This window comes from Amborella trichopoda, chromosome 5, assembly GCF_054954075.1.
Source record: "Amborella trichopoda isolate Santa Cruz 75 chromosome 5, AtrichopodaSantaCruz75HAP2 v2.0, whole genome shotgun sequence".
NCBI classification, from domain to species: domain Eukaryota; kingdom Viridiplantae; phylum Streptophyta; class Magnoliopsida; order Amborellales; family Amborellaceae; genus Amborella; species Amborella trichopoda.
Window position 1 is genome coordinate 1,594,410 of NC_142340.1, and position 26,593 is coordinate 1,621,002.

General features: G+C 33.5%; 1 protein-coding gene across 3 annotated transcripts; it reads right to left on the reverse strand.

The window, feature by feature from the left end:
* Positions 1–8,075: 8,075 nt before the first annotated feature.
* On the reverse strand, positions 8,076–26,289 carry LOC148781891 (malonate--CoA ligase-like). 3 transcript variants are annotated; one of them, XM_088866707.1, is made up of 17 exons: positions 26,220–26,289; positions 18,302–18,453; positions 17,315–17,524; positions 16,272–16,473; positions 16,099–16,187; positions 14,106–14,179; positions 13,939–13,987; positions 13,670–13,780; positions 12,568–12,666; positions 12,356–12,448; positions 12,109–12,186; positions 10,875–10,970; positions 10,084–10,174; positions 9,346–9,419; positions 8,844–9,023; positions 8,419–8,472; positions 8,076–8,311 (listed from the first exon to the last, which is right to left on the reverse strand). In XM_088866707.1, exons 2-17 carry the CDS (start codon positions 18,422–18,424, stop codon positions 8,264–8,266), a joined length of 1,671 nt encoding a protein of 556 aa, XP_088722833.1. In that variant the 5' UTR covers positions 18,425–18,453; positions 26,220–26,289; the 3' UTR covers positions 8,076–8,263. The 3 variants fall into 3 exon arrangements, with proteins under 3 accessions (XP_088722833.1, XP_088722834.1, XP_088722835.1); XM_088866708.1 differs by having other exon boundaries at positions 18,302–18,448; positions 26,220–26,261; XM_088866709.1 differs by lacking the exons at positions 12,356–12,448; positions 26,220–26,289 and having other exon boundaries at positions 18,302–18,584.
* Between the last annotated feature and the right edge of the window lie 304 nt (positions 26,290–26,593).

Genomic DNA, 26,593 nt, shown 5'->3' on the forward strand with positions numbered 1-26,593 from the left:
TTAGAGACAGAAACTTGAAACAACTTTTTACACATTCAAACCTTTATTCACTTGGTTTCACAATAAAACTCAAATCTTTTTCATCGAAACACACCGCTTAATATACACAGAAATACCCCATCATACTCAATATTTTTATGCGCCTGCAAATGCATATCCCTATCATTCATTCTCTCACATTCATTTTACACTTAGTCGGAAACCCGAAAATTTGGCCCGAAAATTGAAAAATCAGCTGAAGATCTCCATAGATTTGACATCAGGCTTTGGGAATTCAACTTTATGGAACAGTTACAGTGAAAATCCCATTCTCCATGGCCGCCTTCACCCCATCCATCTTCGCATTCTCAAGGAGCCTGAACCTCTTCATAAACTTGTCCTGACTTTCTCTCTCCACTTATCTGCAACACCTTTTCATCTTCTAACTCCACCTTCACCTCCTCTTTCTTGAGTCGAGGGAGATCAGCCTTGAACACATGGACATTGGCCGTCTCTTTGCAAAGAAAGCAGAGGTTGCAGAATCACTGGGATTGAGAACAGAAGAAGAGGAAATGGTGTGTCTTAAAAGGAGAAATGAAAAAACCATCAAAGGGCTCCCATATTTGAATGGTTCTCTGACGGAGAAAATTGGTTTTCACTGGTTTTTTTAGAGAGAGAGAGAGATCTTCTTTTCACTTTCTATTGCTGCCACTGTTGGAAAAACCGATCGATCTAACCGCTAACTACTTGGTTAGATAGGAATCGGCCACTGATCGGTTCTAGTTTTGAGCAGTTTTGGTGATAGACCAGTATTTAAAAAAACAAATTCAAAAAAATATCTATAAATTCTAAAAAATAAAGAATTTCATTCGCAATCCATTTTTTAATATTCTTTATATTATAGTAAAAATTTAAAATTATTTTGGTCATTAATACTCACTTTTATATTTTCCCATTTTTTTTTAGAAAATTTTGAAAATATACCTAAGCACATGTCGATTTATTAAGATCTACTTTTTTATTAATTTTCAACTTCAATTGCATGTGTTTTCTTTTAATCATTCTTTATATGCTTTTCATATTTTTAGTATATTTTTTTTGCATCTTTTTTTTTTTTTTTTTTAATACTTTTTTTACCGCCTAGGACTTGTCAAGTTAGAACGATTGAATCAGCTGGTTTACCGGTTAAGCCAATTAAACCGCTTCCGAGTCCATATCCGGTTAACCGTTCGAGTTCAATTTTTCCGAACACTGATTGCTTCAACCAATGGTTTAAAAAACGGATCGGTGACCCTGATCGGGCTTCCAAAAAACCGATCCGCATCGACGAATCGGCGATTCGGATCGGGAATCGGGTGAATCGGTCATAATAAAGCTTAAAAAAAATTCAAAAAAATTATTAAAATTCATTATAAATATTGTTTTTTAGGAATTCAATAAAAAATGAGGGTACTCCATTAAGAATTTTCATGTTTTTGAATGAATATGCGAATATTGATATGTTCTTTCCCTGCATGAACTGCCATTCAGCATTTAATTTATAGTATTTCGTACTCATCCTGTTGTTGGGACTCGATATGTGAATAATATGGCTGGGATAGGGTGGCCTCAGAATCATCATCTCTCTCATTTTCTCTTTGAATAATATGGATTAAAAAAAAAAAAAAACAAATTTTCAAAAAAATCGATCATGGATTAAAAAAAAAATCACAAATTTTCAAAAAATTCTATCATGGATTACAAAAAAAAATTCGATCATGGATTAAAAAAAAAAAATCACAAATTTTCAAAAAATTCAATCATGGATTACATAAAATTCGATCATGGATTACATAAAATTCGATCATGGATTACATAAAATTCGATCATGGATTACAAAAAAAAACAAAAAATTCAATCGTGGATTACAAAAAAAGAAAAAAACAGTTCGATCATGGATTACAAAAAATTCAATCATGGATTACAAAAAACTCTATCATGGGTTACAAAAAAAGCAAAAAACAAAAAATTCAATCATGGATTACAAAAAAAAAAAACAAACATTTCGATCATGTATTACAAAACATTCGATCATGGATTACAAAAAATTCTATCATGGGTTACAAAAAAAAAAAAAAAAACAAAAAAAGCGATCATGGATTACAAGAAAAAAAAACAAACATTTCGATCATGGATTACAAAAAATTCTATTATGGGTTACAAAAAACCAAAAAATTCGATCATGGATTACAAAAAAACAAAAACAATTCGATCATGGATTACAAAAAAATCGATCAAGTATTACAAAAAAATCTATCATGGATTACAAAAAGAAAAAAAAAAAAAAAAAAAATATCCGTACGGACTCGCCGATTCACTGTTCGGACTCGCCGATTCCGTACAGTGAATCGGCGAGTCACTGTACGGAATCGTTCGGTTCTCTCTAGAACCGGACGATTTCCGATTTTTCAACCGATCCGGACCCTTTTTGCGAATTCCGAGTCGAACCGGGCGAGTCCGGTTCAACTCGGCGTTTTTTAAAACGCTGGCTTCAACTAATGAAACAGAAATAGAGACGATGGGTTTTAATGAGAGGGAGAGGGAATGTGAAGATCAGAGATAAAAGGGGGTAGAATTTTCTAGAAAAACATTCACATCAAGATGGTTTCCCTCTAATTGATGTGCTGAAAGGAGCGGGTTAGTGCATCCGCCGTCCATGCACAAAAATGACAACACATTTTTCCCATTTATTTTTTTTACCATTTTAATCGGTTGGTGTCTCTGTCTTTTTTGGGTGACTCAGCACCCCATTTACGACTCAACACCCCATATATCATTGAGATATGTAAGAGATTTAACGGTGATTGAAAGGGGTCATATGTAGCTTATATGTGTGAGGTCTCAAAGGATCATTATATATACGGTGCGGTTTGTATAGAGCCGAGGCTCGAAACAATCAAATTAAAACTTACCTTCAAATAGTATTGAAAAATATGGTTTTAATACTAAAAAGTTTTGTGATAGCCTTAAATTAAATTTTTATCTTCAGTTATAAAATTTAAAGCTTAAAAAATGGTGCAAATTGAGCAGATCTATGAAAACTTGAAAATCTTGTAAATTAACGGTAAAAAAATGCATTATAAGATGCACTATTTCCAAAACTTGAAATTCATTTTTTTCTCATGTGCATGCATCTTGATGTCAAGATGATCAATTTGATGGTATTTTGGAATCAAAACAACCTCTTCTACTGAAAGTTTTGAGATAGGCTCTAATTTGATTGTTTATAGCCTAGGCTCTATATAAACTCTTACTTTTAATATATATATATATATATATATATATATAGCCGAATTTTCATAAAAGTCTACTATATAATTTAAACATCCTAAAAATCTTTGTAATTCAGTTTTGTTTAGAATAATATCAAGAAATTTATCAACAAATTGAATGGATCTTTCTATTGGTATAATTGTACCATAATGAATATGGTGGCCTAAAAATCTTATTTTTGTTTGGAAAAGATTTATCTTTTTAGCTGATACTACTAAACCTGCATGTTTAATTGCTTGTACAAATGTATGAATATGTTTAAAATGTTGTTCTATAGTATCTGAGAAGACTAAAACATCATCAATATATACTATCATAAATTTATAATATGGGTTAAATACTTCATTCATTATTTTTTGAAATTCTGATGGAGCATTTTTTAATCCGAATGGCATTACGTTCCATTCATATTGTCCAAATGGAACATTGAATGCAGTTTTATATTTATCTTCTTCTTTTATCTGTATTTGCCAATAACCAGATTTTAAATCAAATTTAGAAAAGATTGTAGCAGTAGCAAGTCTATCTAGTAAGTCTTTTTTATTTGGTATTGGATACCTAATCCATTGTAAAACTTTATTTAAAGGTTTATAATTTATTACTAATCTTGGTACGCCTCTTTCTTCTTCCGCATTCATCCCTGCAAAAATTCACGAGTAAGAAAATCAGGAAGATGGTTAGTAGTACCTTTTAAGTGTTCGATAGAAAAATCAAAAGATGATAATATTGCCTGCCATCGAGCAAAGATTTGCTTAGAGACAAGGTTTTGCACATCCTTAGTAAGAATATCAGTGGCGGCTTTGCAATCTGTTCTAATAAGAAAATGTGTGTATATATATATATATATATATATATATATATATATATATATATATATATATATATATATATTCCGCATTTCTAACGGTCCAAAGGTGTAAAACATCCATCTTAAAGATGGATGCAAGTAGGTGATCCATCTAAAAATAATTGTAACTAACGGTCCAAATGTTTTCTTAATATAATTATTATTCTTTGTTTTCAAAATTATTATTATTTTGCATATTCATGATCTCTATGTTAAAGATTATATATACTCTAAAAATTAAAATCAAATTATATTTTAAAAATATATTTATTTTCAAGCCTGTATTTCTACAATATATGGATTGGCTGCATGCTAACAGTCCAGATCTGCTTAGGGAGTCTAATGGATATGCCCTTCGATTATTCTCATTCTATTCCTACATTCTTTTTGGGGAAATTTATCAAATTATCTAGGAAAGATGTATTGTTCAATATTTTACACATTTACGCTTACTCCAACTCATGATCATGTATTTTGTATGTGTATTTTAAAATTAAATTAAACAATATAAAAAATATATTAAATAATTTACTTCCTTATCTTTTTAATAGAAAATGTTAACCCTTTCTCATGGACGCCTCTTGCATCGCATGAGTTTGTTAGGTGCCTTCTTTGCATTTGGTTGTCGGCCGCCAATCAATTGCATAACGATGGGAGAAAAGGTTTATTTTGTATAGAAGATAATGTGCATAGCCATTCCATTTCCCACGCGGATAGCGTGTCACGCGGATCCTTGTCAGATTTTTGGATGGATGATTTGGATTGAGTATGAATTGATGATCTTAAAAAAAAATAATAAATTTATAAAATAATATTAAAATATTAAAAAAAATATATGAAAAGGTTCCTATATTTCGTTTACAAGATATGTATTTCTTCATTTTGCCGTTCAATTTAGATCAAGTGAACCACTGATCGTTTGATCTAGATTAAACGTCTTAGAGTATTTCGTTTGTTTGTTTTTTATTACAAATTTTATGAATATGAAATTTGGTACACATGATCTTCTCAATAGGGCACACCTAAAAAAATGTATTGATAAAATATAATAAGTAAAATACCCCTTGAAATTTTAAAAGGTATTTTAGTAATTTTATTTTAATGAAAATATTTTCATATATGTATTTTTTATAAGTAAGGGTTTAAGAGAGGTGTGGACACCCAAAATTTGGTGTCAAAATATTTTGTAGAAAAAAATTAAAAATAAAATAGTGTAAAGACATGACATTGTGATTGGGATTATCTCTTCCAAACCATATAGAAACCATATAGAACAAGGAGAAATATATAAGTTTTGTGTAGTAAAAAAACCATAGAAAACTAACCCAAAAAATAGTGGGTGGGAGATATAAAAGGAACCTAAAATGTATTAAATATATATATATATATGCTGTTTTGGGGAACTAGGCCAGACTCATACGTTCCTGGAACCGATTTGGTCAGTCTAATTTTGGTCAGTCTAATTTTTGTCCAGATCAATAATCCAAATAAAAAATCATCTGATTTTAAAACAATAGGTAACGCAAAAAATGTGGTACCCTGTCGGAAATGGAGCTCACCAACGTTGCCGCTCCAATTGTCAAAGACATCACATTAAAGTCACCTGAGAGAGATGGCCGCCGAAATTGTAATTCCAATTGTTAACCACACCTTTAAAAACCCAAGAGAGAGAGATAGAGCTCTAATTGCCAAGCACAGCCGTAGAGAAAGAGACCTCTCCTCATAGGAATCGGGTTTGGGTCAAGACAGTAAAGGATGGGTTTTCATAGCACAATGTTTCAAGTGAAAGACATACCTACGTGATATTTTACTGTAGAATATATATATATATATATATATATATATATATATTTTTTCACCCTTTTTTTTTGACAAAAGATCACTTACATGTGGTCTTTATTATAATAAAATAAATTTCAAAATAAGATCAGCATAACAATAAAATCAAGATTTTAACAACTTGATGTCATTAAAACAGTTATGCACTATGTGTGAGAATAAAAGATAAGATTGCAAGAAACAAAAAGAAGAATATCGAAGATTACCTCAACCGGGCTTATTACACCTCAAACCGAGTCACCACCATCCGATGACGTGGAATCAACGGTCTAGCTTCAATCTCGAATCGGGAAAGCAAATTTTGGCTAAGCCGCACCAATGGAACATGAATCCCTGTGATCACATACTTAAACCCTAGGTGAATTCTCTTAACAACTTAGTTTGAGAGAGATGAATTCTCTTTTTGCTAAACCCTAAAACCCTTAGCCATAAATCCATATTTGAGAGATATGAGAGAATAACTCTATAACTTAAACCCTTAAGTTCTTTTTCACAATGTGAGAGAGAGATCAAACATAAGAGAGTGGTGCGTGCCCCTTTTGTGGATATGGGAGAGAAAGATGAGAATTAGATACAAGACATAAGGTGTAGAGATTTTTGGGTAGAGACCATCCCTTTTTATAGGCTTTGAATAAGATTAGGGCTTTTTAGGGTTTAGGCTTTCAATAAGATTAGGGTTTCTTAGGGTTTTTTCAAGGGTGACTCGTGAGATGAGAGATCTGAGTCATCCATTCTATAGATGGGTCATCAACATTAAGAAATTTTATAGATGGGTCATCAACCTTAAGGAAGGTGAGTGAACCATTATCCCCTTCCTAAACTATTTTCCCATCAATATATTTAAATAAAATAAATATCATGTATTTTATAAAATTGCATGAAAGATCCATATCAATTCAAATTGACTATATCTCTTTAAAACAAACTTGCTACAAAATAGCTAAAGCCATGGTCAAAATATCCCTTCCAAGATTTGACCACATACTACAAATCAAACTAAATCAAACTAACCTTATCTTAAAAGCAAACAAGAAAATCCAAAGAAGGTGGGGCGTGCCACCCTTTTGTGGCACATGTAAGCCCCCACCCACATGCCACATGGTGGGCCTATATACACTATGAGCACCCATGGAAAAAAATATTATTTTTAAAATTGAATAAAATAATTTAAAATATATATTTGAATTTTTATAACTTTGTAAGAATAATAACTGTATTTTTATAAGTCCAAAAATCACAAATAAAATATTGAGAGATTCGTAAAATTCAAATAATAAAACTAAAATCATTTTAATAATAAAATTAACACAATTAAATTAATATGATGTGAAAATGACCCATATGGTTTTAGGAATCTAATTTGTAATAACGGGGTACTCTACCTTCAACTGTGGACTACAGACCACACTAGCTTTATCGAACTGATCCAGTATTTCCCATGACCCACAGTCTAAGCACAGGCTCATTAACGGGTCACCAAAGTCAGGTCGATGAATCAAAGGGTCGCAATCCCAATTTGCGGATTACAGGTTCTCCCCTAGAGAGAGTTAAGTCACCACGACCTGATGCGACCACAGCTCTACGACGCATAGGGGTATCTCTCGCACATGCATACACTTCACCCAAAAATGGATATCTGGCTTTCCCGAACGATCTATCAATATGCATGCCGTGTGATGGAACATGGATAAGGTTTTGGCCCCCGTCTCAGTAAGCCACCATCACACACAAGGGTCACACAGTCCCTCGGCTCACTTATCCGGGTATGTTTTTCGACCTAATCAAACCCATAAACCCTCATCGGTTTGTTCTTCATGGCCAAGTAACATAGCTTTTTTCCATCCTACTGGCCCAGATCGTTAAGCACAGATCGGTATCAGCAAATCGTTGTTTGCTTAGTATGGTCCACGAGGGACCACACTTCTATTGAGTTCATGTTCCACTATATCATTTTATTTTACAAGCACATATAAGACATTAAAGGGCACATAAACCCAACATCAAGTTCCATTTCTATGTAACCTTGTCAAAAAAAAAAAAAGTATAACCTCATGGCCCTCACCTAGCGGACGTAGGGTGCAAAAACTGCAGCAATAGGTTTGAGATTTCAAAACCAGTAGGGCCATACAATGACATTGATAAATTCATAAATATTACATGCATGCCTTTTGATCGTCAACTACTAACAAAAAGCTGATACAAAATTAATCAACAAAATATTTTGTTACACACACACTACTAAACCTAGGTATGAGGCCTTCGTTTTCGCCCTCGAGTGGTGTGGTCTCATTGCTCAAGCTGTTCAAGCTCTTTCTTCAGATCCTTCTTGTTCACCTACGGATTGTCGACCACCAAAAAAAAAATGATGATCCAAAGTCTTGAAAGAGTTTAAATCAAGATATTATAAAATAAAGGAAAGAATGAAAAACAATGGATCACACCTTTCCCATATGATTCCTCTTGAAGGCATCGAAGACAAATAATTTTGTGGGAATCTGGAAGACTTGAAAGCAACACAAGAAGTTAGGAAAGTGCAAAGGGGAAAAAGTACAAGAGGAAACCATACCCAAATAACCAAGAGAAGTTTCAAGCCTCTCTCGCTCTCTCTCCTGTGCTTCGATGCCTATTACGAAATCGCATTTTCCGCATCCCTCTCACACATACACACACAAAGCAAATATGCATGCGTGCACACACGCACCAGGAACAGAGAGTTGAAATCATGGATGGATGGCCCAGATTGACAGCACGCTTCGGCATCAGCAAGATCTGGACCACCCATCCACCCACTATCCACTTTTTCATGCTAGCACACACTTGACGAAACAAACCCAACTCCAAAATATAAAGGAAAGCATGCACAAACCTTGTAGGGTGCAAGCTTATCTTTAGCCCAGGCCTGAAGCTCTTCAAGGGTCATGGCCGGTCTTGATTCTTGCTTGGCTCTTTCCCTTGCACCAGCTTCAGGCACTATTACTGCACAAACAACTTGACCATAATCTTCATCCGATAAACCCAACACCGAGCACTCGGCCACATCTGGGTGCTGAAAACAACCAAGTTTTCAATGGAATCAAACTATCGATAATAATCTATCGGCATCAATCTTTAATATGAACATGCAGTTATTCAAAATCACAAGAGAGAAGAAATTGTCATCTTTTGACATGATCTTGAAATTATCCAGTGATTGTTACATCTTAAAATGATAGCCAAATATCGCAAACTCAATTTTGGCTTGAATCATTTTTCTAGAAGAATGTCAGTTTTTCCGTGATCAAGATCTCTAAATAATCTATGAGTAAACAGGTAGCAGGATAATACTATTCGACGATACACAATTCGATAAACCATCAGAAAGTACTTGCCTCTAATAATACTGCTTCAATGTCCAATGCTGAGAGTTTATACCCACCAACTTTCATGATGTCAGCATTAGTGCCTGCCAGTTATTAGACACTCTTTGTAAATCAGTCAAATAGCCCCAAAAAAAGAAAAAAGAAAAAAGAAAAAAGAAAAAAGAAGAAAAGCTCAAAGGAGCACAGAAGAAGTAGGGGCTATAGAAACTAATTAACAGCACAATGAAACCAATTAAATCGTGAGGAGCTGAAGAAGTACTGATAATTACTTATCGAAAGAAACAAAAGTATTCATTACTAGTATGGACTTTTCGACTGTCTATTATGTTATGCAAAACTGTGGAAGAAAAAGACAATGCATTACATAGTCGATGCAATTTCGACATTGCTACTACTTTAAAAGTTTGGATGTGTTTTCTGTGAATTCAATTAAACTGCCCAAGACCGAATAAAATGTTAATCACTCATTCTCACAAACGCTTACTTGGTTGGATGGATACCTCATACATAAGTATCCCTCCAAATCAAGTCAAAGTGTGTATTACTTGCATGAGATTCACCTTAATGATAATCTTAACCACAAAAATCAACAGAACCATGAGGATATTGCACTTGTGCAATAAAAAATTTATGAAACAGAAACATTTAAAGTGCAGTAATGTCAAAAAGATCAGTAAACAAGTTGTGGCATTCTGGAGCCATATCAACGGCAAAACTAATAAAAATTGGAAAGAGAGGGTCACTTGCGTCCTGAAATTATATAATATCCATCTTCATCCATAGTAACTGTGTCTCCTGTTCTGAAGAAGCCATCATCCATAAATGCTTCCTTTGTGATCTGAAACAAAGATCAGATGTAACCAACGTTATGAACTCTGAATAGTTATATGCAGCTTAGTATTTTCTGCATGCTACTAATATAATGCTGGCATATTTCTTCTCATTTGACCTTAGTATTTTCTGCTTGCTACTAATATTACTTGCATATTTCTTTTTCATTTGACAAGATTTTGACAATTTCATGTGATATTCCAATCTAAAGAAGCCTCCAGTTTTCGCTATTGAAAATAATTGGAAAGTGTTGAAACCATTCCTTCCTGGTCAGTCAGTCGGAATTCAATGCTTTCAAGGTAGCTGATTAAAAATAGGAAGAAAGAGAAAGAAATTGATAAAATACTTTTACAATGTCACTTCTAGCTGAGAATTATAAGATTTTTCACCACCAGAAAGAAGCACTTTCACTGGAATTTAATCTAGTCTGCCACTTTACCGGACTGGGCTGTAGCCAGTATTTATTTTTTCGATAATATGTGACTCCGTTATATGTAAATCTAATATTCAAATAGCAAAAACCCTCTCAATATTGAATCTATTGCGATGGATTGCAGTATTCCCGTTAAATGGAGAAAATAAACAGCTTATTATGTATCATTATTGTTTTGAGAAGCATAGAGAAACATTGTAATAGAAATAATCGAAATAAGATGCAAGAAACCCAACAATAAGCAACAGTATAGACAAAGGGCAATAGCACTAACCTTGGGTTGCTTCCAGTATTCCTTGAAAAGTGATGCACATTTAATCGCAAGCTCACCATCACTGCTGTCACTATCTTCATCGACTATAATTTTTGCCTTCAAATAATTGGAAAGGAGATTCTCATTATCAGTGTTGGTGATACATGATGCTTCCTCATTCCATATCAGCTAAGTGTTCACATGCGAAATCTTAGTGCAACTGGAATTTAATTAAACAAAAAGAAAACAAGAGTAAAAAGTGGATAAAAAAATTAAATTATTGACAAACATTAAAGAAGTACATTACAAAAGAAGAGAGAATAACTTAAATCCAACAATGAAGGAGGAGAAATGACCAAAGTGCAGCATGTAGTTGAAACTCCTAAATTCTAAATTAGCAAGCTTGAACTCAATCAGCAGTTAGAAGGTATTAGAGAAGGATAAGAAATGCAACTGAAGAAACGAAAGAGAATTCCAGAAAGTGTATCCACCACTGCTTCCTCATGATACATCAAAATCAATTATAAATATAGGCATTGGATAGACGTTATGCCATAAGACATAATGCCAATAGTGAACATAAAAGAGTAAACAAGCTACCAGAAACCTAAGAGTCCAATGATTACACTCGAAACAAAGGCTATGTATAGAGCCACAATACTTAACAGCTAAAAAGAGTCATGGGTAGTAACCATCTTAGATCAAATAGAGTAACATTTATATATGAAAGATATTCATATGCCTAATCCATAATCATCAAATCACATGACGCTATGGCCATGGGGAAGGTTCCCAATAAATGCCATATGCACCTTATAATGCAGTGTGGGATCACGACAAATCAACATGGATGGTAAATTAAAGTACAAGAATTTAATTTCAAAATAACAGAGCAAACTTCAATGAATTCCAGAGCTTAAATGCACTCACTGAATTCAGGAATGGTCAAAAGTCGTAATACAATCCCAACATGATATCTAAAATTTTCAACCAAATTCATAGGATGAGAAATTTCTGCAAACTTAGAAGATCAATAAATTGAATAGCGATGTATTCCTCAAAAATAGGTAACATTGCCTGGAAAGTACTTCAATGGCTTTTCAAACAAAGAACAACACACAACCTATTGAACACAAATTTTCTAATGCTTTTTAATCAGCATGTTATACTGCCCAATTTGTTCCTTAATGAAGTTGAATCAAGTGACTATAGAAGCCAAATTTTAATGTCGCGCTTGTTAAGACTTTGAGCTAACCTGAACTCCTGGAAGCGGTAGACCAACAGTGCCAGCTTTTCGAACACCTTTCAAAGGGTTTGATAGAGCCACACCAAACTGTACACAATCATAGAAACAGAAACTAAGTTAGAATGCTTAATACAATGTAAATAAAAGAAATAAAATGATAAGCTAAATAAAAGATCAATGTAAATTTTAACCATTTTATTCTACTATTTTTTGAAATGTCCACAGAAAATAAATGCCAAACATCAATTTGACTCGCCTCAGTCATTCCATAACGGTCCAAAAGCCAATGACCAGTTATGCTTTCCCACTGTTTCATCAAAGGATAAGGAAGTGCAGCTGAACCGCACATCGGAGAAGAACATAAGATGGAATGTTAAAGCACACAGCCCCACAGGTGGACCACTTAGTTACAAAACCACACATCTGAGAAGAACATTTGGATGACATGCAAAATTTACAGAGATTTACCATGAGTCGTAACTGGCGTGCAGCATATGAAGAAGCAGCTTGTGTTTCAGGGTCCATTGCTTCATATCCTTGTAGTAATCTAGTATACATAGTTGGAACCTAATCAAAGAATTTCAATCTAATAGTCATTACATAAATCCATTAAATAATTGAACACAAAAACAGTTATCGAATGTTAAAAGAATCACAAAATGCACCAGAACATTATTTCTGCTGGTGAAGATAAGAGATGCTTTTGATTTTTCCTTGCAAAGAAGCAAAATAGAAATCTAGTGCGGGTTGTACATAAAGAGAATGCTGCTTTTAATTAACAAAGAAAGATTGCTTCTATAGATCACGCGTGATACCATTAGAACAACATCCAAGTGCATCAAGACGAGAGGAAGTGTAATCTCCTTGTATATGTAGTTATGTACACACATTTCCATTGATTACAAACTCACAGGGTCCAACTCAGACTTGGCCAACCGGACCAGCAGCCTGCGGGTTCCGGAGGGCTCCCAACTTGCTGGGAAACCTAGCATTCACTAAAGTGCTTGGGCAGTTTTCTGTCAGACTCAGGTGAGTCCAACAGGACTCGCCAAGTATGACATTTTTTCAGAAATAAAAGTGGTGGAATCCAACCACCCTTTCTTGTAATTTCTTCACAACCCAAGCTTCAAAGACCATGAAACAATTTATCATGAGAGGTATTTATGTCACTAGCACCGACTATTGGCTTCCCTCAATATTTGTACGAACCAACAAGGAAACTGATCTATTACGAGCAATCTTCTTGTTAACAAGCTACTCATTGGGGATACTTGAATCTTAGTTTCTGTAAAGAAAACAATCAGTTTTTAATTTTCAGTAATTCATTATCAGCAGAGTAAAAGGTAGTTCCTTCTAATACTTCAATAACATCCTTATCAACTTACTTCAATACCCTATGAAATATAATAGGACTAGACTTACTTCAATACCCTATGAAATATAATAGGACTAGACTTACTTCAATACCCTATGAAATATAATAGGACTAGTACCACATACATACACAATTATAGGCATAATTGCTAAGAAATCAAGTAGACCACATAAATAGCTCACAAACATGACTTACTCCTGTAAACACTGTGATGGTGCCACCAATAACTGCATTTCCATCTTTTGGATATGACTCACGCAATTTGTGCCAGATCCCTCTTACGCTAAACTTTGGCAAGAAGTCAACCTTTGAAGGTTGAAATAAAAAAATAAAATGTTATACACAATTTCTACAATATAAAATCCACAAAGTATCTAAAAGCTTGCCACGACAGAATAAAATGTACAGGTAACCAACAAAGCTTTCATAAAACAAATAACTAAATAAAGAGAAGAAAGACTCACCACAGCACCAACATAAAGTGGGGTGATTAGAGCTGTGAAAAAACCATGAATATGTATAGTGGAGAGTTAAGGATGTATTGATCAAATAAATTTAAAATCAGCTTTGCAGAATCAGTTTCCAATTCACATTAAAGGACATATGTATTATTGTCAAAAGCATGGGATGGATATGGTGCAGCGGAAGACAGTGCAAGAACTGATCAGTAGATGAGCATTCCCATGCCTCTGTCAAGACTTTAACCTGCAATTTACACATCAATTTGACAAGAAATTAAAATCCCTGATTATGAACAGAAGTATGAAAAGCTGAAGAACCTGAGGTTGAGAAGGCAACCATACAGATTGTGAACTGATACAGTCACTTTGGGAATGTACATGTCAATAGAAATTTTTTTCTATAAATGTAATTCCCATGAAGGAAATAATTCCAACTACTATAGTAATATATCTCGAAAGATTTAATTGGCAACGATGTCCATAGAAATGCAAATTTTAGATTTTATGCATGTGAAATATAATGCGTCATTCTGTAAATTGCATAACTCATTCCATATTCTCCGTCATTCATCATTACATTGGCAACAACCTACATTGAGAAGAAAACTTGACATGTGCAATCCAATAGTTCTATTTTTTTTTTTTTTTTTTCCCTTATATGGAATTCATCACCATTTCCCCTTAAAACATTCCACAAACCCACGGAAAAAAAAACTAGTTATGCCCAAAATGCAATAAATGTTGGTGGGATAAAAAAGCAATAATAAATCCCTTATAAAATCAAAGAAAAGTTGCAGACACTAAATCATATGCCCAAAACATTCAATTCATTAGTTACCAGCCATACAAAGAGAAATCTTTTGTATATATGGCTGCTAGTCATAACATGTCCAACCCTAATTTTGATAATATAGCTATGAATCTTATGTCCCCAAATACTGCTTTCTCGTCACTTACTGATGTGTTATTTGTTCCTAATATTTCCGATAAAATTTTTTGTTCAAATTATATTTAAATGAACCTCATGATTTTGTACTATGGGTGTAATATCCCCATATTTCAAAAGATTAATGCAAATGACGGACAGGTTACTTCATATGCACCAAAGACCTTTGTCATTTATATTCTCATGATACAATATTCCAGTCTATACATCTCATTATTTAACTATTTTGGTTTTGTACATGAACTAATGTGCTGGAGCACAATGCTTCTGAGATAACTCTTATTTCAACATGATTTTCATTAGATTCAAATACGTCAAGTAGACATTATCCATATCCCATCCCTTTAGCAACTCTTAACTGCAGTTATATTTCAAAATAAATGATTCATGCAGATTGTTCGTTTTCACCCATTGTTCCCTTTCTAAATTCAAATTAGAAAGACCTATTTCTTATATCTACTAATCTCTTGTACAACAAGGGGGTCAGTAAATTGATGCTTCTCTTCCTTGGAAGCAATGCAATTTGCTTCTCTCCTAATATCTAGAACGACCCAAAATATCCATTATCATGTTCAACACTTCAAATAAATACTACCATGTCGGGTTCTTTAAGTTATATTATATATAAAAGTTCACATTCTGTCTAAGAAATAGGAGAATGTCATTTAAACCTTTTTAAGTGACTAAGATGCCTCATAGTTCATAGATTAATCTTACCACGAAAAAAGATATCTATAAAAAGTTCTTCATTAAACTGATTAAATTACCCCATAGGTAAAAAGAAAGTGAATGTTATGCATCTTTTCAAGGTCAAATGAAAGAATTTTAAATTCTTTTCAGACATATAAAAAATAGGGTGGCTTTCAAATTTATAAGAATTTCTGTATAACTAAAATCTCACTATATCTCATATCGATATCTGCTTCACTTTTGTATCTTCTCCTACATTGTTTCCACATTTTCTACAGATTTTCCACAGTTTTCTAGTTTGCATGGAGCGAACATGCTGAAAAGTAGTTATGAACTCCAATAGATCAACAGAAACTATACATCAAATTCTATACATGTCGTGTAGAAGCAATTGATGATGTCCAAGACAACGAAAAAAACTTTCACCGTTTTTTTTTATGACAAATATGCAATCGTTCTGCTAAAAGCAAGGTAAAGGTTCAAGACTCCACTCAAAATATATGACGATGGTATTGATTGGATGATACCTGTGCTGCGATGCTGTTATGTGTGTGAACAGCACCTTTAGGCTTGCTTGTTGTGCCACTAGTGTAGACAATCAATGCAGGATCATTTCCTGCATAAGCATTACAAATAGTCCTTACAGTCCTGAAATGTGCACCACAAAGACAAAGATGGCTCCTCAAAAAATGCAGCTTACCTTCTGCAGTTTTTGATACTTTCATGAGGTCAAACATGGCAGAAAGGATATCTGCTTCCACATCTCCATATACTTCATGCACCCCGTTAGCCAGAGGAGTACTAGGAACAGTAGGGATCTGAGAATATTTTGCACCACACTTAGAAGCAACAATCTCCATTATCTCTCTGTGTTCTTCGGTGCTTAGAAGCACAGAAACCTCCTATATATCAAAATATTTGTAGATGTTATCAGGGCCAGTCTTCAAAAGCTAAGTTCAATGAGCTAGTTGATAAATAAATAATATATTTTAAGTAATATGTAGAATTTTTTATGTTTGCACTTAGAAGTAGGATCACACATCAGCACTTAGAAGTAGGACCACACATCTCCAAACATCAGTTTCCGCATGCACATGCCTCTGTCCATATCAAATCATGTAATGAACAAATTTTGTGTGAACCATGAAAGCATTAGTGTCAAATTCATTTGAAAAATTAAATGGAAAATCATATTCTTCCCCCCCCCCCACCTCTTCTACCAGCACTGCCATTTCAGCCACAAAGAAAGGATCAATCATAATTGATTCATGAAAGTATCAACATCATGAGAACAATTCTGGAGACCTAGATCCAAATCCAAAGGACTAATGAGCATCGCTTCAAACACAAAACATATTATAAGTACGATCTTTGATGGACTTCCAAAATTTTTTTTTTTGAGAAAAACGGACTTCCAAAATATCCCCCTGGATTTCTGTGTGGAAATAGTAAATCTATTTCTGGAGACCCTGTCCTCTCTAAAATTTGATTAAACAGTGTTCAAAACCAGAGACGACTAATGTCCAGATATAATGCATGCATATTCAGTAGAGAAATAAAATTCAGCTTAATAGTTAAATCATATGGCGCATTCTCAAACATGGCAAATAAACAAGAAGACTGCTAGCGAATCAAACAAGAGAGACTAATATATCTTTCTTGTCCACTTCTATGATGCTTCCACTAATTAATATTATCAAATGCACAGTAGAAATAGAAATACAAGAAGAATGTAGTACAAACCGAATCATTTAAGACATGGAAGAGTTCAGCCTCTGGATAGTTGACTGCAAGGGGAATCACAACTCCGCTGCCAAACCAAGTTGCCAATACACCAGCAACAAATTCAGCAGATGGTTTCGCCAAGATTCCCACCCGAGCTCCACCAAGACTCCACTTTCCTCCAACAACTCCTTCAGATTGGAATGACTTGGTTGTTGCTGCCTCCAGTTCCTAAATGAATTCACACAGTGATAATTAGATTCACTTAATGCATAACAAAAGACCATTTTTTTTTTTTTTTTTTTGTGAATGCTAACTGTTAGTTGTACGACTGTTACTCTGAAAGGGTATGTGAACCATAAGGGAAAGTGTATTATAATCTGATGGATTATAAAATAACAATAGTCTATTTGGTCTTCACCTTCCACTGAAATGGTGGACAATGATGAAGAGAGCAAAAAACCACCAGAAGGCGGTATGAGCCCAATGGTTGGTCCCACTCCTTCTAAATCCATTTTTCATGGACAGTGATGACCACATGGTCTGTGTTACCTCCATAGTCCACTGGACAATACTAGTGTCCTCTCCTTACATTCATTCATAAAGAAAACAATTACAAGGGGTAGTTGTCAAAGCATAAGAATAAGTACATTTTTAAAGGAAATAACTATAGGGATTGTCGTCAAAAAAACACCATTTATCTTTTGTATATGGAGGTGTCAAATTGGATGGCTTGAGGGTGAGTCGCGGATTTCAAGAATTTTTTGTTTGAACTTTGTGAGTCTTGCAACCACCCAATTTAGAATTTAAAGAACAAGGATGGTTGTGACTTCCATGTACAAAACTCTGATGACTAATCAAAAGATAAGCCCAGTTGAAAATAAGAAACTTTGAGGCCGACACTTAGTAATATTCCAAAATCAGGATGAAAATTTAGCTGATATATACGATAATCTTGAGAAATCTCTCCACAAAATCCGAGCAGTATCCAAAGCCAGAATTGCTCACCTGTAACATCTGCCAAGTCGCTGAGATTAGTTGACCATAACTGTGAGTTTTCATATCAAATCTCAAAGCAGCCCTGTCATGTTCTGCAGATGCCTGCTTGGCAATTGCTTTGACCACCTCCATGGAAGCAAGAGGGGATGGTGCTCACTTGTCTAAATTTAAACAAACAACAGCACGGATTTCTTATTTCAGTCTAATCAAATCACTTAAATATCAGCTATCAGATATCAGATTTACAACATTCCTTAACCCAGTACAAGAAATTCCTGAATACTTTACGTTCAAGTTCATTTTTTGAGACATGCATTGTATTTTAATTTTAATTTTTCTCTATATATTGTACTATACTCAAATTAAGCAACCATACTTCTCAGCATTGCATACCTCCAAAAATACAAAAAAATAATTAATAAATAAAATAACCAAAATTCCCTTACACCCCTGTAAGGTGGTATTTTTGTTATTTCGTTTCTTACCAATAACTTTTTGCATTTTTTCCATTCCAGGTTTGTGGTGATGAAAAGTATGGATCCCCAAATTTGAACATAATCTGATATACATAATAAATCAAATTAAAATGTAATATGCGCTCTCAAAGTAAGATTTGATGGAAAAATATAAAATGTAAAATATAAAATACTATTTTACATTTCAATATTAAAATAAGAATTTTTGCAAATTAGATTTGATGATTGTGGTCCTCCACTAATAGTAACCAAAATATAAGCCACTGGGCAACTAACCTATAAGTTAGTCGATTAGCTAGCTCGGGATATCTCTACATGCAAAGAGCACATGAATTTTTGTTTTTGGAGGAATGATTGCTAACTCAGGAGTGTGGTTTGTATGAGAAGTCAACTTTAAACAATCTAAAGCACCTCCAATTCATTTAAAATCTGAAATTGTTTCCATAAAATTTTTCAGATAGTTTATCTCTCAAAACTTTTCAGGTGCTTTTTCTCTCTCTAAAATTTAATTTAATTTCTCTCTCTAAAATTTTAAAATACTCTCTCTAAAACTTAAAATTTGAAATAGTTTCTCTCTAATAAGTTTGAGATAGTTTCTCTCTCTAAAAATTTTGGATAGTTTCTATCTCTAAAAAAAGTTTAGGTACTTTCTCTCTCTAAAATTGAGTATAGTTACCCTCTCTAAAATTTTAATATATTTATTTCTCGAAAATTTAAAATTTGCGATAATTTCCCTCTCTAAAATTTTGAAGTAGTTTCTATCTTTAAAATTTGATATAACTTATCTCTCTAAAATTTTAATATACTTTAGTTTATCTCTCTAAAATTAGTATACTTTCTTTTTCTAGAACTTAAAAATTTGATATAGTTTATCTCTCTAAAAAGTTTGAGATGGTTTCTCTCTAAAAATTTTAGGTACTTTATCTATCTAAAATTTGATATAGTTTCTCTCTCTAAAATTTTAAGATATTTCTCTCTTTAAACTTTTTCTGGATGTTTCTCTTTCTAAAATTTATTATAATTTTTCTCTCTAAAATTTTAAGGTTAACTATCTCTTTCTAAAGGTTTATTATAATTTTTCTTTCTAAAATTTTAAGGTTGCTCTATCTTTCTAAAAGTTAAGATTTCATATAGTTTTTCCTTCTAAAAAACTTTGACATAGTTTATCCTGATAAAACATTTTAGAGGACATCCTTTAAAGGCATCCTTTAATTGCAACAAAAAACTAAAGGCATCCTTTAATTGCAATCATAGGATCAATCAAAAGCAAACAAATGCAGCCTAGTGCCTTGAACCAAAGTGGGTGCCCCCGAGCCCCGGCCCAAGGGCAGAATTCGCCAGTGCCTAGCACCTTGAGCCAAGGTGGTAGGATTTCAGCCCCCCACACACACACACAACAAAGAACCCCTTAAAGAAGGGAAAACCTCTCTAAAAACAAATATTTGATATATATATTTTTGAGTTCATTCATATTCTCACAAAATCAAAGGAAAGATTATAATGTTTGTGAGATTTAAAGAGGTGTTAAAAGGAGGTGGTTTTTCAAGCAAAGCATGCCAATTCGAGCCAACTTTGATTCGGTTTTGAAATTTTAGTGCAATTCAATTTTGGATTTGTCTTTGTTGATATTTTTCATGATTTTTTTTTTTTTTTGTTCACGATTAGTTTTTTGTTTCGTGTGTGTGTGTGTTTTTTTTTTCTTTTTCAAGTTTGGATTTGGGTTTATTGGCCTTTTTCAAGTTTGTGCAAGTTTCAATCTTCTAGATTTCTAGTAATTAAGCTTCAAATGCTATGTATAAAAAACTAATGCAAAAAAAACCATTGTTAGAAGTTGTGTGTGGTTGAGAAAGGTTGTAGAGCTTGTGTGTACCATCTGAAATCGAACATTGTCAAAGGACGCCTGACATTTTTTAAATAATTTTAACCAATCAATTGTCGGTTGAAGTGTCTACACGTGACACCGGCTTTAGGCTGGAGTGTCAGATTTTTACTGACTTTTAGGATATAGACACATGTCAACAACACTACATATAACACGCAACATTCAAAAACTACAAAAAAGAAGATGTTCATAATTAGCGGGTTTGCTATCAAACTCAGAGCCCTAGAGACTCCACAGCCCGAATGCACCCTGTTTGGGGTGCCTCATTCATGAGGTGCTGCCTAGACACGCCATGACCCCTGGCAACAGGTCGGGTCGGGCTGGACCCGGACTTGAAAAAAATATGATAAGGAACTTGGATCCGATCGGACCCGACCCAAAATTTAAAATATTTACGTATTTAAATATATTTTATATATTGGGACCCGAAAAATATTGCTGGACCTGAACCTGGACCCAGACCCAGAACCCGAATAATGCTCCGGTCGAAGATTTGAACCTGGACCCAACCCTTTGGGTCCAATTTTTGGACCCGTGCCTCGACCCAGATCGGGTCTACCCCTGCGGTCCCGGGTCCATTGCCACCCCTATCTCTGGCTGCACAAGCAGCGCTTTCCACTTTTTGAAGCATTAAACTACTTTTGTCCTTTGCTTTCTACATTGTGTTCATCAGTTCTTGGGTTGCCAGTTAAGTTTTCTTAAAAGCTACTGTAATCATTGGGCTATGGAAGCCATTGTCTATTGAGGTCATAATTCATTAGCTTAGACCTTCCATATAATCCTGTTAATTTCAGAGTTCATACATTTTGATTTAGAAGGCTGTACAATAACTACAATTTCATCCCAACATAATGAAATGATACAAAATGAAAGGATATAAATGCATTACAGCTATAATTTTAACATAAACTACTATGGAAATTTAATTTTTCAGACCTCTTGAACCAAGAATGGAGACACAGTTCATAAAATAAAATAAGTCTACAAGTTCTCAATTGAAACTCAAACCACAAAGTTCAATTTCTAATTAATTATTAACATTAAATAAAGTCCAACTTATTGATTCAGATTACCCAAAAAAAACACAAGGTCTTTAAATAGAATTTCTAAGGTCTTTAAATAGAATTTCTATTTGACTAGTTCTACAGGAGAATCAAGACCCTCCAAATTGAAGACCAAAGTAAGCAGAGAACAAAAAAAAAAAAAAAAAAATCATGAGAGTTTTGGGGTACTTCTCTCTTTTAAGTAAGGAACAGAATTATTTAATCAAAAAAAGAAAATAAAGAAAATAAAAAAGGACCCTCTTCATGGAAGATCATTTCTTTTTTTTTAAAACCAACAACTTTTCAACATTCATCAATATTTTAGGACTTGTCATACACCTTCCATGGCAATTTCGCAAAAAACGAATTCCTATTATCAGATTTCTATACTATACTTTTTTTTTTGTGGTTTTTCTTTCTATATTCATGATCTGATGCTCCATCCATTGCCCCTATAAAAAAATTTATTTCATCTCCAATCCAGGTAAGATTTAAATAAATCTTTTTTTGGTATTTAAATTTTTCTCAGATTTTGAAGTGCTTCAAGGATTACAAAAGCAAGACAACGCGTTTTACCAAGTCGGACTTTGCAGATGATGTTGTCTAATAACGTTTTACTAAGATCCTAAATCATGAAAACCTTCTGTGGGGTCTAGGCGAATACACATTTTTATGACTACTTTTTGGGTAGTTTACATGAATGGTGAGAGAGATTTCTAAAATTACAATCACTTTTTACTTAGAACTTAAATCATGATAATCTTTTGTGGGGTCTAGAGGAATAAAGTGATTGAAAAACACTCAAATATGGTTTCTATAGAGAGAGATTTCTAAAACTACAGTCACTTTTTATTGAGAGAATATTATAATGGTTCCACCCGGTAATAATTCGTGGGGCACATTTTCATGGAATAGAGTGAGAAACACTGATATTTGAGATGAAGTTTTGTGGGCCTAGAGTAACAAAAGCATGTGTACATACAAGCATGTCGGCCTGGATTTAGAAACATCTATGAAGTATATGACAAAAGCATACGTACATACAAGCATGTCGGCCTGGATTTAGAAACATTTATGAAATATATGACAAGAAGTTGGTCTAGAGAGAGAAATTAAGGGAGAAACATAACTGTTTTTTCAGGATTTGCATAGCGTGAGAGAATTGCATGGGAGAGGTGGCGGGATCACAAAGAAAAGTTATCAATTAAAAAATATTAAAAATAAAATAGTATCGAGGGTGACATTGTGATTAGGGCCATCTAAACCGTCCATTCAGAATGAACGGTTGGATAGAAGAAGTATAGAAGTTTTATGCTACAAGGGAAGTATAGAAAGCTTTCTCTAAGGAAAGATTTGTATGCTTCCCTCACCGCATAAAAGATATACAGTCCCCCTTCCGCTAGCCGTTCAATGTAGATCTAGTGAGCCACTAACTACTTAATCTACATCTGACACTTTATAGTATTTTATTTTTAATTTTTTTCTACTAACTATATGAACATGAAATTATGAAATTTGGTATATGGCATCACTTCAATGGGGCGCGCCTAAATAAAATAGTTAAAAGCTTTTTTTATAAAATAAATGACTAAAACACCCCTAAAACTTTTAGGGGTATTTTAATCATTTTATTTTATTAGGTATATTGCTTTTATATTTGGGAAAAGTTTATATAGAGCCGAGGCTCTAAACAATCAAATTCGAGCCTACCTCAAAAATTTCACTAGAACATATTGTTTTGATGCCCAAATATCCTCAAATTCATCATCTCGATATCAAGATGCATGGACATGATAAAAAAATGGATTTCAAGTTTTGGAAATAATGTATTTTATAACGCACTTTTGGACCGTCAAATTTCATGATTTTCAACTTTTCATAGATCTCTCGATCTATATTATTTTTGAAGCTTTAAACTTTATAAATAAAAATGAAAATATATTTTAAGGTTATCAAAAATATTTTCGGTATTGCAACAATATTTCTCGACACTATTTGAAGGTAGGCTCTATTTTGATTGTTTAGAGCCTAGGCTCTATACAAATCGCACCCTTTATATTTTTATATTTATAGGTGCCGGTTCAAGAGAGACGGGACACCCAAATTTTGGGGTCAACATTTTTTGGATAAAAAATATTAAAAATAAAATTGTATAGAGGGTGACATTGTGATTGAGGCATCTAAGACGCCTTTTCAGAATGAACTGGTTGGATAGGGGGAAGTATAGAAGTTTTGTGTGGTGGGGGAAGCTTAGAAAGCTTGCTCAAAACCATAAAGTATAGTGATTTGATTGAATTCATTATATGTGAGCCTATGTACCAAAATAATTCATATTTCTGACAAGACCCAGCAAATCTAAAAGAAGGAATAAAACTCTTCTTGAATTCTATTAATTTCACTCAGAAATGAGTGTTTGCAAACTTGGCCGATCCAACTCGGAACCAGTGATTCAAACCGCAACCGGAAACTAGCCGATCCTATTTTGGTGGTTCGGCCAGATATTTTTAAAAAATTCAAAAAAATATATAAAATATCATAAAATAAGGAATTTGATTGTACTGTATTTTTTATTATTTTTTTATCATTTTGGCAAAGATTAGAAAGTATTTTGGCATTGAATACTTATTTTTATATTTTTTCCATCTCTTCTAGAAAATTTCAAAAATACTCTTAGGCACAAATTGATTTTTTTAAATTTTTTTTTTTCTCTATTTTTCAACTTCATTTAGATGTGCTCAGTTTAATCATGCTTTAAATACAATTTTCATTTTTTAAAATCCTTTTGAATTTTTTTTAAATTTTTGTAAACACTTTTTATACCGGCCGAGACTTGCCTCGGTTAGGATAGTTGAACCGGCCTGTTTATCGGTTACTCGTACCTAGCCCTTGGCCTGTTTTTGAGGCCAGTTCAATTTCTTAAACATTGGTCATTTAATAATATTTTTTCATATACTTGAAAGATCAAACCAAAATAAATTTCTCAAATTGAATTTAAATATTACAAGTGCTCAAAAAATGTTACAGCAAAGATTTTGCATATTTTCAGAGAATTTTTATTCCCAAGAATTACCCATATTTTATCTTCTATTTTTATGAAATACCCATGAAATAAGAAAGAATCACATAGAAGCCAGAATTTGCAAACTTTCCAACCAATTCAGTAAAAATCCAAAGGAAAAATTCTGCTTAACGGAATATTTTTTAAACAAAATCAAAACATTTTTTTTGAATGGTAATGAAGTATTCCGCATATAATATGAGTTAGGAAAAGAAAAAATTAAATCTTTAGAGGATATAAACTTCTCAAAGCAAATTGAAGAAAAAATTTACAGGTCTGGATCACAAAGCAATCAAAATGAATGATAAAAAGTGATGTGATAAAATCAAATTCTAAGGGGAAAAAACTGCCCAGCATGAATTTAAGATAAAATATGGAGTCTCAGCTCCCAAAATTTTGCTGAAATGCTAAAATGCAGCCATAAGTGACTGCAAAATGAGGCAGCACAATCAAATTCTTCCTGAAACAAAGAAATCAAATTCCTAAATGAAGAAATATCCTCAAAATATCAGCACAAAAGTTTAAGCTTTTCATCGGTGTGCCGGGAGCTGAGGCAAGTTACTTAGTGAATCCAGGATAGAGTATTTTTGTGTTAAAAATAAAAAAGAATAGAAAAAATTTCAAAGAACATAAGAAAGATGTAGTAAAAGTAAATTGAACCTAAAACAACTTCAAAAAACAAGAAAAAATAAATTAAAAACAAAACTGATTTACAATTTGCGGCATTTTAAAAAAATTCAAAAAAAAAAAAAAAACCATAAAAGGATGAAGTTTTTGGAAGGTTGAGGCCATAAACCGTCATTCCAAAAAGAATTATCGGTATTGAAAATCTCTCTACAATCAATTTTCAACATTAAAAATAAAATTTGAAACTAGACAAGCGGTACAGATCTTGCCCATCTATGAACAATTATAGATTAATGATTCTATAGGACCCTCCCCCACCCACATGTGAAAGACCCCATAGGATCGCCATTAAAGTTAGGATCGATCTCTATAAAAGTTATCACATGGGTGTGAGACTTGATTTTTTTATATATCTGTGTCAAATTTAATAGTGATCCTTTAGGATCCTACACACATGGGTGGGGGAGAGTCCTATAGGATCATTTCTCTTTATCTTTAGGCAAAAATGGATGGTCGAGAAAATTTATTGCAATATACACTATTTTTTGAATTTAAAATCCTAAGTTTTTTCACGACCATAATGTTCAATACTTGAATCGCAATTTCCCCGGAGTTATGACTTATTTTGATAAAACTGCAGTCCTATCAAACCATTTTCCTTACAAAAAATCCTTTCGATCTAGATCAAAACCCAGGTTTTTCTCCGCTTAATCGAGACAAAAACCTTTTCCTTACAAAAATCCTTTTGATCCAGATCAAAACCCTTGTTTTTCTCTGTTTGATCGAGACAAAAATACTAACCCTAACAATAAAAAGGAGAAAAAGACGAAGAAGAACCTACAGTTGGAGAGGACGTGCTCTGTTGCAGAAAGACACCGACAACCGCCTGCTCCACAAACGCTAACCTCTCACTACTTATAACACTCGCCATGGCAATGGGCCCAAAGTGATTAATCATAGGTTGTCTCTTGATCAACATTTCTCTGGTCACAGGTAAAACTGTAGCCAAGAAATCAACACAATGTGGGATCAATGGTGGACCCTTTGCTATACGGTGCCAACGCAATATACAATGAGGCCATTTATCTTTGGTACAAGGAGGTCACAATTAATCTTGATCATTGGATGTGAAATTAAGTTGCTACATTTATTTCATTGACCAAACTCAAACTTCAAAAGAAATTTTTTCAAACTTTGTGACGCACCCAAGCTTTC

Excerpts from the sequence above, each read along its gene's own strand:
- LOC148781891 (XM_088866707.1), bottom strand. The coding sequence starts at position 18,424 with ATGGAGGTGGTCAAAGCAATTGCCAAGCAGGCATCTGCAGAACATGAC. Across the intron at positions 12,667-13,669 it reads CCATCACAGTGTTTACAGGA|GTTCCAACTATGTATACTAG; the intron begins GTAAGTCATGTT and ends TTCTTTGATTAG. Across the intron at positions 9,024-9,345 it reads TTGAAGCAGTATTATTAGAG|CACCCAGATGTGGCCGAGTG; the intron begins GCAAGTACTTTC and ends GGTTGTTTTCAG.